Source organism: Oryctolagus cuniculus, chromosome 4, assembly GCF_051225735.1.
Source record: "Oryctolagus cuniculus isolate XC-2025 breed Fujian yellow rabbit chromosome 4, ASM5122573v1, whole genome shotgun sequence".
Classification (NCBI taxonomy): Eukaryota; Metazoa; Chordata; class Mammalia; order Lagomorpha; family Leporidae; genus Oryctolagus; species Oryctolagus cuniculus.
The window spans coordinates 174,824,640-174,841,110 of NC_142870.1; the positions used below are offsets into that span (position 1 = coordinate 174,824,640).

The 16,471-nt window shown below is 54.5% G+C and overlaps 1 protein-coding gene across 1 annotated transcript in view; it reads right to left on the minus strand.

The window, feature by feature from the left end:
• Positions 1 to 16,471, minus strand: part of SCN10A (sodium voltage-gated channel alpha subunit 10) — a 90,222-nt gene that overhangs the window by 37,190 nt on the left and 36,561 nt on the right. Inside the window, exons 11-14 of the mRNA XM_089331375.1 lie at positions 14,412 to 14,684; positions 11,978 to 12,089; positions 5,456 to 5,694; positions 1,766 to 1,939 (exon numbers count right to left, since the gene is read on the minus strand). Coding sequence (XP_089187501.1) covers positions 1,766 to 1,939; positions 5,456 to 5,694; positions 11,978 to 12,089; positions 14,412 to 14,684 — 798 coding nt within the window. The remainder of the gene's footprint in view (positions 1 to 1,765; positions 1,940 to 5,455; positions 5,695 to 11,977; positions 12,090 to 14,411; positions 14,685 to 16,471) is intronic.

Genomic DNA, 16,471 nt, shown 5'->3' on the forward strand with positions numbered 1-16,471 from the left:
AAGGGCGAGGATGCCTGTTCTTACTGCTGCTCTTCACAGCCCTAACAGAGAGGGAGGAACCAGAGTAGAAAAGAAGGAGAGAACTTGCTGTTCCTACATGACCTCATTGTGTTAGAAATCCAAAGGATTATACTAGACAACTCATTGGAATTACTGAGATATTCCTGGATGATAAATTAAATATTACAATGTTAGCCAAAATAGTTAGAAAAGGGTATGTTGTGGCTGTCTGGGGAGTGAACCGGCAATGGCAGGGCTCTCTCTCTGAACCTGAAAAGTTGATCTCCCAGAAGTTGAGAGTAGAGTAGGGGTCCCAGCAGCCGAGGAGAGTAGAGGAGAGGGCTGGAAGGCTGGACCACAGGCACTGAGTCAGTGCTGGGTTCTGGGGTTCTGCTCCACTGCAGGGTGACCACAGACAGCGATGACTGACTGTATATTTCAGAAGAGCTACAAGAAAAGGCTGGGGATGCTTTTAGCACAATTAAAGGGTGGGTGCTTGAGAAGACGGTTTTGTGCACCCTGATCTGATCTGAGCATCACACAGTGTCCACATATATTGAACCATCACCGGACTCTGGCTTCATGCAGGGGGAAGGTCCTCTTGGAGGAGGTGACTTGTGGGCCAGGTGCCCAAGGTGGAGAGTAGCTGAACCCAGCGGAGGCCACAGGGAAAGCCTTCCAGGCAGGGGAACACACGTGCTGGGAGAAGTCCTGCTATGTGTCGGGAAGGGAGAGGCCTCAGGCTGCAGCAAGAGGCCAAGAGGACAGTGCTTGGCGAGTGAGTAGGCGGTCAGGGGAGCTTTGCACACTGCCAGCCAGACCCTGCACTCTGTTCTCGCAGCAGTGGGAAGCCACTGGGGAGTTATGTGTAACGCATGTGCTGTTGACAGTAGGGGAAACCCAGTGTGCGTGTGTTCGTATGCAGTATATGGGAGCCTTCTGTAATACCTGTCCACTTTTCTGAGAATCTAAAATTGTTCTGAAAAATAAAGTCTGTAAATTAAAGCTATGAGACTGGCCCACTGAGCCATATTGTTTTTCGCCAGCAATGCCCACGCCTTGGATGCAGACGTCAAGGGAAATTGTTGGCTTTGACTCCAGGCTATGGGTTTGCCATGCACACAGAGCTGCAAGGGCAGAAGGCAAGGCCTTGGTGATACTGCAAGGCCATGGTGATACTGTGGGCCATGAATCTGAGCCAGGGCAGGAGGGAAGTGCCGCAGACCCCACTTCCGTTGTGGAGTCAACCTGTTTGGTTGTTGGGGGCTTTGGACGTTGTGGGTCGCACCATGCACCTTAAATCAGCAAGCTGTTTCCCCGAGGGTACCAAAAACGTTTTATCAGAGGACTCACAGTGGCTTCTTTGGGGACCACGTCTGGATGTCTTCCACTGGCCCTGCCTTAGGGCCCGCCCCTTGCTTTCGTGTTCTGGCTACTTAGAGAAATAGGCTCTTCTCTAAAATGAGATGTCATGTCAAGAGGCCGGCCCGGTGCCCGACACGTCATAAGCTGGCATGAGTGTCGTTGCTATTATTATTTGGGAAGAGAACAAAAGCCTGCTGCTGGTGCAGAGGCGGCGACCCGCCCAGGGTCAGTGAAGTCAGCCCGGGAAAACCACATCTGCAGGCTCCCTGGAGCCGTGCCCGCCTCCCTGGGGACAGGCAGGAAGGGGAGCCAGCTGTGGAGTGCTCGAGCGCTCGGGGACAGAGTGCGTCCCCCAGGCCGAGCGCCTGGAGGTGGGTGGGATTTCCGGGGGCAGCGTTACCAAGCGGAAGGTGCGCAGCACGGACAAGCTGCCCTTCTTGGACATGCCCAGCTCCAGCAGGCTCACGGTCACGATGATGCAGTCGAAGATGTTCCACCTTTTCTGGAAGTAATAGTAGGGGTCGAAGGCGATGATTTTGAAGACCATTTCCGCAGTAAAAAATATGGTAAACACCTGTGGGTGGAAGCAGGTTCATCACAGTGGGGTCTGTGGGGTTGGGGGACGATGGCTACAAGGAGAGCCCGGCCTCCGGTCTGGCTTCTGTCCCATTTTTAATCTCCAGTGCTCAGGGGGTGTGCGTTAGAGCCACGTGGACGGTAGTGGGGTGAGGTAAGTGGATCGTCTCCAGGAAGGCTGTTGATGCCACTGAGGTAGCTGAGGGGCCAGTCTGCTCCGGTGGTTAACAGCATGGGTTGAGTGCAACCACCCAAGAAGAATCCCAACTCAGCCGTCCGCCGGCTTGTGTGAGCTTCACTGGTGACACAGCCCTTCTTAACCTTAATCTCCTCATGGGTGCAATTAATGCATGCGCAGCTCTCAAGCAACGGGCTGGCAGGTATAAAGCATTAATAAACATTCGTGATTAGTGGGAACAAAGGACATTGTGAGATTCCTTTCCGCTCTGAGTGTCTCTAGTTGTCTTAAACAGGACAGAATTCTGGCATTGGAAGAGGCAAGGAGGACAGCAGAGGCCAGGGCCGGGGGCTCCCCTCATTCCCATCCATTCCATCAGAGCCCGCTGGCAGGCTGGGAGGCAGGCAGTGGCATCCCTGTGCTGGCAAGGGAACAGGTGAGCTGACCACGCAGCCAGTGCCATAGACCACAGCTGTGGGACACACAGCATCTGCTGTGTAGCCTCTGCAGGCAGCTAGGATGGTGCATGTGTGTGTGCCTGTGTGTGTGTGTGCATATGCACGCGTGTGTACACAGATGTGTGTGCGTGTGTGAGGTCCTGCATCTTAGAGAGACGGAGTCAGCTCTGGCTCCATCCTATCAGCCTTGCAACCCTGGGCAGGTTGCAACTTCTGAGTGTTAGTGCTCTCCTGGGATGCGATGCTGGCGACGACCACGCAGCACGGGTACGCTGCTGAGGTCACATTCCCCGAGCACCAAGCACACGCCCGTCCTTCCTTCCTCAACTGGCTCTGCGCTGTGACTCCTCAGCGTCTCCAGCTACAGAATGACAGTGGGTGGGGCTCAACAGTCTGTTTTTTGCATTCGAGTTTTAAAAGATTTATTTATTTATCTGAAAGGCAGAGTTGAGGGGAGGGGGGAGAGAGAGAATATCTTCCATCCACTGGCTCACCCCCCAAATAGCCACGACAGCCAGGGCTGGACCAGACTGAAGGCAGGAGTCAGGAGCTCCATCTGAGTCTCCCGAGCTCTGGCACCGTCTTCTGCTGCCTTCCCAGGGGTATTAGCAGGGAGCTGGACGGGAACTGGAACAGCCAGGGCTTGAACTGGTGCTCATATGGGATGCCAGCATCACAGGCAGACTCCTCAAGTGCCCACAGTCGATGGGGCTGGGCCAGGCTGGGGCTGGGAGCAGGGAACTCAGTCCAGGTCTCCCATGTGGGTGGCAGAGACCCGACCACGTGAGCCATCCCTGCTGCCTGCAGCACCAGCAGGAAGTTGAAGTCAGGATTCAGATCCGACACTCAAACCTGGATACTCCGATATGGGACGTGGGCATCTAGCACCCTAGCCGCCAGGCCAAGTGTCCAGCCCTGTGATTCTCTGAAATACAGCACAGCTCTCCTTACCTGCCTTTGCGATGTAACTGCACATACTGATGGGGCACAGTATCTCGTCTCACACAGCTTTGGGCAGAACACGACAGCCCAGCTTAGGTGCACGCTGACTGTACACTGTTCTGGAGCCTGCTGTGGGATGAGGGGGAGGGGGAGGAGACTTCTGGGGAAGAGTTTTCTCTGGGACCCCTGCACCCACGGCTGCAGTCTCTGGGGAGCTGGAAGAGCTGGGAGTCCCAGTGCACCTGGGCGACCACCTCTGGGGGACCCGGAGCCCTGCCAATTTCTGCTTACTAAGTGTGTGTGTATACACGTGCATGCACACACACACACACACACACACAGCAGGTCCCTGAGGCGGTGCAGCCCCAGGGTTAAGAAGAATGGGCTCTGAGCCAGTCGGCTTGGGTTCAGATCCCAGGGTAAGTTTCTTAACCTTGTGCGTCTCAGTTTTCTATCTGTGAAAGGGAGCAATAATAGCACCTGCCATATAGGGTCGTGGTGCAGATAAAACGAGGTAATCCAGGGCCGGCACTGTGGCACAGTGGGCTAAAGCCTCCATTGGTGATGTTGGCATCCCACTGGGCACTGGTTCTAGTCCCGGCTGCTCTTCTGATCCAGCTCTCTGCTATGACCTGGGAAAGCAGCAGGAGACGGCCCAAGTCCTTGGGCCCCTGCACCCAGATGGGAGACCAGGAAGAAGCTCCTGGCTCCTGATTGGCCCAGGTCTGGCCATTGCAGCCATTTGGGAGTGAACCAGCAGATGGAAGACCTTTCACTCTGCCTCTCCTTCTCTCTGTCTGTGGCTCTACCTCTCAAATAAATAAACAAACAAACAAACAAATAAATAAATAAAACCTTTCTTTTAAAAAAACACCACAGCTAATCCACAAGGAGCTTGGGAGAGTACGTCTGGGCTTGAGTGGATGCTGTAACAATTATTGCAGCAAAGACCAGGCTGGGCTGCTGCTGTCCCTCTGAGTCACTTTAATTCAGCCTCCACTGAAACTCAGCGTGGATTGTTTTTTTTTTTTTAACTTGTTAAAAGCAAATAATACTAAAAAATGCTGGAGGAAGGTTTAAAGTAGCATCGTGCCTAAACTGGATGTGACAGGAAAAACAGACACCCAGCACAGGGGTCCCCACGTCCCCCCTCCCTGCCTCCTCCACTCACCCAGCACAGGGGTCCCCACGTCCCCCCTCACTGCCTCCTCCACTCACCCAGCACAGGGGTCCCCACGTCCCCCCTCCCTGCCTCCTCCTGCCTCCTCCACTCACCCAGCACAGGGGTCCCCACATCCCCCCTCACTGCCTCCTCCACTCACCCAGCACAGGGGTCCCCACGTCCCCCCTCCCTGCCTCCTCCTGCCTCCTCCACTCACCCAGCACAGGGGTCCCCACATCCCCCCTCACTGCCTCCTCCACTCACCCAGCACAGGGGTCCCCACGTCCTCCCTCCCTGCCTCCTCCTGCCTCCTCCACTCACCCAGCACAGGGGTCCCCACGTCCCCCCTCCCTGCCTCCTCCTGCCTCCTCCACTCACCCAGCACAGGGGTCCCCACGTCCCCCCTCCCTGCCTCCTCTACTCTTCCTGTGTGTCAACGGCAGCACTGAAAACCAGGGCTGCTGTGGTTGCAGGCTGGGCCGTAACGGAGCTGGAAGGAACCTTCTGTGTGCTTGGATTGCCACTAGCCGGGGAAGCGTTCTCCGACTTCATTCCAGGAGAAGCAGCCAAGAGCCCGAGTCGAGTGGCCGTCCCAGGCTCTGTTAAGGGGTTCCAGAATACCGCCTCCCACTCAGGGCTCTCTCCAACCACTGGCCTGCGCTTGTTCATCCCAAAGTGATTTCCGCCAGCTCAAGCCGGGTCCTCCAGAGTCTCCCCCCTGTGCCCCGTGTCCCCCCCGCCAGGGCTGCCACCCCGCCCCCGCCCGCCACTTACGATGTTGCCTGTCTGCAGCATGGTGTCGAACGTGCTGCTCATGCCGTGGTGCTCCATGGCCATGAAGATGGTGTTCACCACGATGCACAGGGTGACGGTGAGCTCGGTGAAGGGGTCGGTCACCAGCTCGAAGAGCCTGCTCTTGAGCCGCACCCACGTGGGGCAGCACTCCCAGATGAGGTACTTCTGAGCCAGGCCGGTCAGGCACGGCGGGCACCTCTGTTCCGACTCCTCCAGTTCTGCATCACAGGGGTGGTCAGGAACAGCTGTCAGCGCCCGCGTCTCCTGGGACGCCCGTCCTATGGCCATCTCACAGGCCTTGCTAGAGCTGGTCACGACCTCAGCCCCCCTTCTCCCCAGGAATCCTCCCTGCTCCCTGGCTCCTTTAGTCTCGCAGCTTCACCCAATCCCTGTCCCCATCCCGTCCTCAAACCTTCGGGCACGCACAGTTTACTGCCTGTTACTTCTGTCATGTTCTCCACCTCCCCGGCTCAGCTGTCACGCCTGTCCCTTTAACAGACCCTCAGTTCCTTTACCTTCCTCCTCCATCGCATGTCCCTGGGAAACCCAACTTGAATGCACCCGGTTTGCAGACTCCTGTGCACTTGCACCCAGGAGCTGAACCTGGCCGGGGAAGAACACACAGCCGCGCTACCTGGGCCCAGCAGCGATGCGGGAGCCCCAGCGTGTGCCTCGCAGGAGTCCTGCTTCTGCACCACAGGCTGCCCCTTCACCTGTCCAGCCTCCTCCGGCCACCAGCCCGGCCTCTTCCCCTCCACTCCTCACTCTCTTCTGTTTCACTCAGGATGCACAACTGCCCTCCAAGGACTGCCTCTCCTCCCCCCACGCCCCGCAGTGTGTGAGTCACTCTTCCCTCCTACTCACGAGGGGCCTTTCCTCTCCCACCCTCTCAAGCCCCTGCCATCCCCCTTGCCCCCTTTGAGCCACCCGCACCAGCATGTACACTGGCAGTGTCGTGTGCAGGTTAAGCTGCCCCGTGCGATGTGGGAACCAGTTCGAGTCCTGGCTGCTCTGCTGCTGAACCAGCTCCCTGCTAGCGCACCTGGGAAGGCAGCGGAAGGAGGATTCCGATTCACGCACGTCACTGTGGGACAGCACGTTCCAAGCTGAGTCTTAGCCACGCCAGCCAAGTGCTGGAGAACCGAAGCATTCTCTCCTAGTCTCCCTTTTTCCTCTGTCTAGAAAATCTCACTGAACCATCTGTTTGCCGTTTATACGAGAGTATTTTTAAAGTTCATGGAAAAATGGAATTAAAAGTTTGTCTTGGTGCAAAATATCTTGAAATCCATACATAGTTGTTTCACGATGTGCATTTCCCACAGACTTTTGAAGACCGTACATATGCAGGGATTTCCTTCTTTTTCTTTTTTTGCATCAAAATAAACTGCCTCTTCATCCTGTTTTCCACTAACTTTTTGAAATGTCTGCGTAGGCACGGTTTCTGCACTTGATCCTAGCCAAAAGACTGAGCAGCAGTGTGTCCAGTGTCTGGTCTCTTCCTTCAGCACTGGGCTCCTGTCTCTCGCTGCCTCCATTGAATCTCCACTTGGGTGTGTAACCAGGAATTTCATGGCTGTAAGTACAGCAGTTCCACTACCAGACACGCGTCCTGTATAGACACCAGCCCACATAGGCCAAGACAGACGGTGCCCGCTCTTTACAATAACAACACAGTGAAGAACATTATGAGAAGGGAGAGGGTGATGGAGAAAACCTTTCTATGGGTGAGGGGTGTGTGTGCTCGTATCTGGATAGGAAGTGGCTTACAGGATACAACAGCGACTGGGAAGGGGTGTGCTGGGAGACCAGGCAACGGGGTGTGGGGTGGGGTGGGGTGGGGTGGGGTGGGGTGGGTGGGGGTCCTCGGCAGGAGGGTGTAACTTGCACTGCAGGCACATTTGCTGGGAGACCAGGTCACGGGGTGGGGGTGTGGGCTGTGGGCTATGGGGAGGGTCCTTGGCGGGAGGGTCTAACTTGCACTGCAGGCACACTGCAAGGCTTGAATGCTACTACTCCGGGCATTTTCTGAAAGCAAATGAAGGTACCGGAAGTACCAGGCACCACATACCCCGTCTGCTACCAGCTCATCCCCCACTGCTTCCCTAAACATTCATGTCACGTGCTTTCCCATATTTGTGGTAACTGACAGAGAGAAAACAAAAGAAATGTAACCTAAGAGAGAGAGACTGACCGGCCGAGATGTGACTCCTTACAGCCCTGTCTATCCTCGGAGGAACAGTGGTTTTTCTACTTCACTACTTGCTGGAGTCTTTACTTAGTGGAGCTGTGCTTATGAAACAAGCTGAAGGTGTCATTGTAAAAACTGAAACAAAAGTAGAAAGGAAGGGGGGAGGGGGGAGCAAGGGGGGAGGGGGGCAGGGCCTGAAGTATCACTGCGCTCTCAAACCTGTATATCTGGAATACACGACATCTGTTCACCTTATAGAAAGGAGAGAATTAAAAACATTCATACTCAGATTGTCATTGCTTCCCTGTTTTCTTGCATTCACGCCGTACCTGTGAGGCTTTTCTGTCCGTGCCTTCTCCTTCCTTTTGTTTGACTTTTTGCGTGGAGAACTTTGGTACACTTGGGCTTATTTTGGGTAAGGAATAAGATATTGATCTGGCTCACTTTTTCCAATCTCTTCTTATTAATACCAATACTATTTACAATCTTTCACTTCCCCGAGGATTTTGTCATTAGTTATCTCTATACTTGTCTATATATTTCATATATTTGTGTCCATTTCTCTTTCATAGATAAGCTGCCTACCTTCACCACTGGCTTGCTTTAACTACTGGCTGTGGATTTTTCAGACACCAGAAGTCAAAGCACATTTCCGTAAAGAAGTCGGCACATCCGGGAGCAAAACCAACCACCCCAGGGGCAGAACGCAGGAGCTTCCCCGGTGCCGAGGAGCAGCCCGGCAGCCATGGAGCCGCCTGTCTGTGAGGCGTGCTGGGAAGAGGGGCTGTGCTTTGTAAGCAGCGTCAGCACTGCTGGGCGACTGGGGGCTGAGAGCCACACACGTGCCAGTTTGCAGCATGACTGTCGCCCCTCCCCAGAGAATTCTCTAGACGAGTGAGGCTTTTCCCTCCCCTCCTGCTCTGGTGCAGAGGGGCTCTGCCGCCGTCACGATCAGTGTCTAGGTGTGCCTCCTCTCTCCTTGATCTTCAGTCTGCCCCGTTCTCACAGGTCCTCCTCATAGCATATACACTCCAAACACACACACCAATGCCTCCAAAACACAAAAAACTAAAATCCTCCTACCCAGGGCCTCCTTTCCACCCTCACGGCAAACCTCCTGTCTGTGCGATGCCTCCTCTTCAAGCCACCGACGTTGTGTCTGCCAACTCCTGTATGCTGTTTGTCCCCTTCCACTCGGGTCACCACAGATAGCCACGGACACTCCGAAGGCGGCGTCCGGCCCGACCCTTCCGCAGCACAGCCTCTGCTGCTCTCTGGTCTGCTGAAGGGTTCCCTCCTGGCTCTGCACTGCGCGCCTCCGGGCCTTGTCCTGTCTGCAGGCACGCCCGCTGCCTCTGTCCCCTCTCCCCCACGGCTGATCATTGCAGTTTGCTCCACCTCTGCCCCAGACCATCTTGTCTTTGGGCTTGATCTCCACGACGCCACCTTACCCACTTGCCTCTTGTCGGAGTCCCCATCTATGTTCACACACGCTTTCCAATACGCATGCCCAGGCTGCCTGCTGACTCCTGCTGTAGCATCAGCTTGAGACTGGACATCCCTAGCTGGATGTTTCCCAGGGAACCCGGAACCCGAGTCCCAGACTTGAGTCCTCCTCTCATCGTTGTCCAGCGAAGCCCCCTGCTCTCCCTGAAGTGGTCACGTCCAGAGTAGCCCTTTGCTTGCCCACACCAGAAAAAGGTGCATCAAGTCCTGGATCCTGTGTCCTGGGGGGAGCTCTCAGACCCTTCCTCTTCCCTTCACACCCACCCCCCCGCCCGCCCTACCCCAGAGCCTAGGCACTGCCGTCTCTTACCCAGGTTCCCTGCCGACACACTTCCCCTCCTGACTCCTCTCTGAGTATTCAAGCGACCTTTACAAAACAGCTCCCGGCCTGCACTGCTTCAGTGGCCGCTCACTGCTCTCAGGGTGAAGTCCACTTCCCCAATGTCGTCGGGGGAGTTCTCGGATCTGCTCCCAGCCCCTCCTTGTTGCTCTCTCTGTCCCAGCTACATCAGGGGTTTTCACTCTTCCTCAGGATCCTTGCAGCCTCGAATGCTTCTGTGACCCCAGACTAAACGTACCAATTTCCCTAGCACCCTGCACTTCCTCCAGACACTCAGCACCAGACTAGTGACTTGCTCCACGTTCTTTCCTGCTAAGCGTGAGGCAGCTGTCCTCACTGCTCTGGTCCTCATCTGTTCGTCTGCTTTGGACAACTGTCAGATCTCAGCGTGCGCGGCAAGCGTAGATGGCTCATGTGCCTTGAACTCAGTGAACTGCCAAGTCCTCGTAGGCCTCTGAAGCCCTTTATCACGACTCTGACAGCATGAGTACGCTTCGTGTAGCCTGTGGGCACCGAGGCCCTAACACGTGGCCAGGGAAGGCTGCACGCACTGGGCTCAGAAAACTGACACTTCAGACCTCACCAAGGTTTCCCTTACGAGGCTTTGTGGAAAGTGTCATTTCCCTTGCCGTTCTCTGTCTCCTCTCACAGCATCTTTATGGGAAGCACCGTGTCCTTTCCCAAGTATCTGACTGCTCCTTATTTTCTTCTTCGTTTAGTCAGTTCAGATCATTGCAAAGTAGCACCACTCGCCCCAGTGCCGCCCCGTGAGGCCCAGTCATTCACCACTGATTCATCTACCATCTGCCGGCGAGCGCTCTGCGCCGCGCACTGCTCTCCTAGCTGTGAGCAAAGCAGGAGCATCTCTGCTCGCACGGAGTTTGCAACCTGGTGAACAGGACAGTCACCATCTGGAGAGCATCTACCATGCGCCAGGTCTGGTTCAGAGGATCTTCTTGGATCGGAAGCCTCACAAAACCCTGCCAGGTAGGTACATGTTCAGTTTTTACTGGTGAGAAAACTGAGGCACCGCGAAGTTCATGGAGCCCAAGGGTGCAAGGCCTCCCACCACGGCAGACACAGGCCGCCACCAGGCGCTTGGGCTCCAGGCTGTGTCCTTACTGACGAGTGTCCTCCGTCGCCTCCCCTCCACCCCAAGGCCTCCTTGCATCTTTCTTACACTGGGATGTTGGGTTCACTGCTGTCCCCGTCTTGCAGGTTTTGCTCACTGGTCACGTGGACGGAGCGCTCCTCCCTGGATTCTCCTATGACTGACTCCCCGCCTTCACTCGATTCCTGCTCTGCGCATGGAGAAGGGCCTTCCGGAAACACGCGATCCAAAGCCGCCCTATCTGCGCCTCCCTTCCCTCCTCTTTTGCTCTCCCAGTCCTTATCACTGGGAAAGTGACAAGTGGGGGGTCCTTACCCAGGGACTCTCCTGCCACTCTGCATCCACAGAGCACTCTCTGAAGGTGCCTGGGGCGGTCCCTACCCAGGCACGTTGCTGGCCTGTGCCATGCTTAGCTTGTGGATCTCTCTAATGTTTTCCAGCTCTGGATTCGCCTAGGACAAGGCACCTACAGGCCCTGCTTTCAAGTCCCTCAACCGTTCTGGGAGTTCCCACTGCATCACACCCTCTGCCCACGTCAGGCTTTATCCAGGGCTGGGAGGAGAGCGCCCACGCTCCTCAACACTCAGACTCCCAGGACACTCCGATTTGCCCGGGGGAGGTTCGTAACTGGGTACGGCCAACCCCGCACACCACACAGCCCAAGGCAGAATAAAGGCTCCGTCAGCAGAACCGTGTGCTCAGGTGAGGGATGAAATCACCCACTATGGGCTCTTGGTTGGCAGGTGGCCGGAGCCTGGTGCCACTCCCTTCCTCCACCCTTTGGTTGGTACTTAGACACAGCCCTGGGGAGCCCGGGTGGATTCCCACTCGAATGTCAGAACCCAAAATCCACAAAAATTTAGTGAAGCTGATGGATTGATTTGTTTACCTTTCAATGTCTAGCATTAGAAGCATGGGGTTTGTGGCAGAAATTAATTCACAGCTGTGAAAGTTACAGCCACGAAACACGGGATAATTTTGTCACCTTAGAAAATGTAAGACTGTTACATTTCTAGGAGCTGGAGAGCCGGCCTGGATTCCTCTGGTCTCTGACAGTTACTTCTTAAGAACCCACTTCCGTGAGTGCAGAGGGCACCTGCTTCGTAGCAGATGTGCATTTGAGCAACAGGTGGCCCACAGCGCTCCATTCACTGGAGTCTTGTGATTTTGAAAAACTACAGATGTGAAAACCGCACTGAGAAAGGGTGAGGGCTCTGCCTCGGCACGTGCAGGAGGGGTGTTTCGGATCTCAGGACACAGAGGAGCGTCCACCGGGCCGAGTCGGGGCCTTCTCCTGCTGCTCACACGGCTACTCAGCACAGTGCAGTGAACAGACGTTCCACGAGCGGCACTTACCCTCGATCACGGAGGTCATGATGCTGACGACGCTCATCGCCCTTTGGGTCCTGAGGGGCTCATCCAAGTACTCTGCTGACAAGAACGCCTTTGCCTTTCCTGCATCAGAGGCCTGCAGTGACACGACAGAGGAGGGTGCTCAGGCCACCCTCAGCCTTCCCTGGTAACCACAGATGTTGGCCAGCCTCCTAGGACGGAGCTGCCAGTGAAGCTGCCCTCCACAGTCAGACTTGGAGAACCCTGGCTGGTACTTGAACCTGGGCTAAGCGCTCAGCCATCAGCACAAGGACGTAGGGCTGAGACGGAGCCAGAGCCCCGGGTGGAAGCTGACAGGGTGGCGGGGGTACCGGCAGCTCTGTGACTGTCTACGCTAGAACAGGACCTGGGCAGCAGGGTGCGGACGGGGCTGCCTCAAGCTCCTTCAGGGTTTCTACTACGGGGCAGGAGCTGGGACCAGGCAGTGCGTGGGAAGCTTACAGAGGATTCCTGCTCTGTGGCGGACTGTCCTGACCTCCCTTCTCACAGACCACCTCCTTCCCAACATACATGGTCTCTCTGCATAGACTGTCTGTGCGACTTGACTGTTCAGACACAGGTTGTCTACAGTAGACTGAAGGTCTGGGACCTACTCCAATGTGTATGTTGAAATCCTAATGCTGTGGGTTTGGAGGTAACGGTATTTGAAGGTGGATTTGGGAGGTGATTTGGTCATGCAGGTGGAGCCCTCGTAGCTTGGATAGGAGACCCCAGGGAACTCCCTTGCACTGTCCATCCTGTGAGGACACAGCAATAGGCAGCCTCTGCACACCAGGCGGTGGACCCTCCCCAGACAGCAAATCTGCAGGCACCTGACCTTGACAGCCCCGCCTCCAGAAAGGGACTTGCATTGTTTACAGTCACCCAGTCTATGATGTTCTGCTACAGGATCCTGAACTGCACAAAATGTTGCTAGGACTCCTAGGAGCTCCTCTGTTCTTCGATGGACACTTTGTTGTTCTGATGAACCCTCCAGCTAATTAGAGAGCATTTTACGAGGAGAGACAGGAGGCTCGGGAAGTTTAAGTGAGATGTGACTTGTGAGTGAGGTCTGACATCCCTATCAATGCAACGAGGAAGGGCTCGAAGCGTTAGTCTCGGGCTAGCCGAACAACTGAACGAGAACGAATCAAAGTCAGAGCCTGCTGGATGGTCAGACTCTCGGGAGCAGACAGAGGAAGGTGAGGGCCCTCAGGAGACAGCACGAGACGCCTGACTGCGGATGGACTCCTTCCCAGAGGCCCGCCAGCTGCCTTCGCCTTCGGGGCTCTCTGCTCGTTCGGTCTGCCCAGCAGACCTGCTCTCCACCTTCTCACCCCGCCACTGCCTGGGGAGGGTGACCTGGCAGAAGGCACCACACTCACTTTCTGGTTCTGGTCAGGTCTGGTCAACGGGAGGCGCAGACAGGCATCAGAGGATGATGGGGAAGGAGAGGCAAGTCAGTGACGTGTCTCCTGGCTCCTCCGGGAGCAGAGGCTGAGGAGCAGCTGTGATCATCTATCTAAGATCACAGGTTGTCTCAGGCGGCCCCGTCGGTTCTGACTTCCGCTCTAGGTGTGCAATAGGTCCCCACTGTTGCGAGCATCCAGGTGCCTCCTCATCCCAGCTCACACCTCTGTAAGGGTTTCCTGAAGCTCTCTCCACTTGGAGTGGTCTCTGTTTCTTGCTGGGACCCTGAATCACGTGACACTTCATCAGGCTGAGCCAGGGCAACTCTGTGCAATGCATCTGAGTTAGCAGAATCATACAGGGCCTCTTTGCAAGTCTGTTTACAAATTGCTCTGTCTCCCTGGTTAGCCAGAGAGGACAGCTGAAAAACACTAGGAGCATCATTACTGGAACAGAGGGGGAGCACCAGTTAGCTTCCAGCCCCAGCCTAGTGAGGAGTCCCGGGTTTGCCACTATGCTCTGTGATTGTTCTGAGTGTGGTCGGGTGCTCCCTGCTGCCCGATGTGTGCATTTGGGCCATTTTTCCTGTGAGTAAGCAGGGATTACTTTGCTGCTGCTAAGATCTGCTCCGAGCATCTCCACAAATTTCTCTGCTTCCCTCTTCCCAACCCTGGATTCTCGGCACAGAACCACAAGTAGGAAGAGACACTCACCTTGGGAGCAAGAAAGTCCATCTCTAAAGCAGTGGAAGTGAACAGGGATGGAGGGAAAAGCAAGATGAAATATGGGGCTGCATGGAACATAAGCTGCCTCACTGCACTGCAGGGTGGACCAGAAGCCTGTCTGAGCTCAGGTAAACCCACTCTCTCTCGGTTTCACTTGCCCTGGCTGTAACAGGGGAGTTGCTGGAATGACAGCTAAACACTGCCGTTGGTGATACACGTGGCTTCCTGGCCCCAGATCTCCAGATGGAAGGCACCTTTAGAGTCGAGAGCACTCACAAACTCACCAAGACTTCAGCCGCTCCAGGGGCAGGCTCACTGGTGGGCAACGTGAGGTGTCCATCTTCTCCATGCCCTGAGCCAGGGTTGGGGCGTTGAGTGAGTGGGCTCCTAGGGAGAGGGCCTTGTTGTCCAGGGCCCTGATGGCTTTCCTGATCTCCATGAAAGACTCCATCATCTGTGACCCCATCATGGAATGAGGCATCTCGGTCAGAGGCTCGGAAGTGAAAGACACTGCCGTGGCTAGCCCGGCGCCTCCCAGAGTTCAGGCCTAGGAAAGACTGGGCATTGCCCCAAAGGAGTAGAAAAGAAGGCTGGAGGGAAGCTGGTTCTCCAACAAACCCAGTGCACAATTTTCTCCACCCACTCCATTTTCTCCAGCCTCAGTCTCACGGCTTCCTTTGTTCAATAAAGCCAAAATCCAATGGTTGCTTTGGGTAGACACAGGAGGGAACAGGGGATAAGGAGATTCTGGACAGAACAGGGGATGGCCAGGAGAGAGAAAAGATCGCAAGACGTTTGCTTATAGGTCATCATGACAGCTTCATCCACTGGATGGGTCAGCTGTTTGCTGGCCCTTCGCCACAGGGATAGAAAAGTCTGTTTTAAGCTCCCTTTTCCTCATTCAAAGTTGTGACCTGAGGAGATTTTAATATGCACACTGGTCCTGGAATATGCTTGGTAAGTGATTGTTGAATGAATGTGTGCACTCTATTGTCTGAAAATTAGTTTGTACAATTCATTAGATCCAGGCTGTAAGAATGTTGCAAAGGAGGAGACTAGAGTTTTATTACATAATGAGCTTCTAGGATCCCTTGAGGCGGCTTTGAACCATCAGCAATGGAGAGATAGAAAGGAGAGTTGCAGACTAGTTTCCTGGAAGAACAATTCCCTCCCTCCAAATCAATAAACAATTCCCATCAAAACCTCCCACTGAGAGACCTGTGTGGCTCACCACTGCCAGGGGAAGAGAGCTGATTCACAGACTCAGGGCCCCCAGAGGGTTAGTGTGCAGGGTTGGCCAGTTCCCATGACCACAGAGGGAGCCTGACCAAAGAAGTCACCGAATTCTGGCCTCAAGTCATATTAACTATTTCTAAACTACAAACATCAACTTGTTACTAAATTTTTACCACACTGCTTGATTCCCCCTTCCTGAATTTCTTTTGTTTACAAAATTACTAAGGCAGGAATCTTGACAAGTAGGGTTTTCCTTCTTTCTCCCCATATCCCAGGGGACTGAGTGTCTGTGCCTGACTATCTGGAGCTTGGTCCTGTTCAGGAGCCATCACTGGAAGTCCAGTATAAAACGAAGCACTCTCTGCCTAGAATACACGCCTAAGCACTACATCACGCATACAAATCCTTTGGAAGCAAAGGAGCAGAACTGACAAATCCATGTAGAAGATCAAAAGATGGAGTGCTTCAGCACCAAGCAAACCAACGAAGAGGTGGAGAAGAAAGCCTGGGTCCTGCCTTTGACACCCAGTGCCTATCTGGCCATCAGTTGTTTCAGAATTAACCTTTTTGACAAGTGACAGGCAATGATCCCCAAGCCTACGAACTACAATGGCCTTAAAGTTGCATCATACAAGAAGGCCAGCTGGTCTCAAGTGCATTGTGTCTCTTGAATGTCTTACCTCCAGCCACCATGTCATTGCTCTTGGTCAAAACATGGTTTTCAATAAAAACTGCCTCAGCCTATTTACCAGAACTTACGGAGAAAAAGAGGAAGTGGATGCCTTCTTGAATGAGCTCCAATTAATCTATTACCTTAAAGAAATACCCAGGGGTAGGCATTTGGTGCAACAATTGAGACCTGCATCCCAAACAGAGTGCCTGCGATTGATTCCTGGCTCTGTTCCTGACCCCAGCTTCCTGCTAATGTCACACCCTGGGAGGCAGCAGTGATGGCTGGAGTGACCGGGTCCTTACCACCTACATGGGAGACCTGGGTTGAGTTCCTGGCTCCTGGCTTTGGCTCAGTCCCAGTGGTTCAGGTATTTGGGAAGTAACCCAGTGGATAGATGATCTCTCTCTCTGCCTTTCAAATAAGAAAGTTAATAAA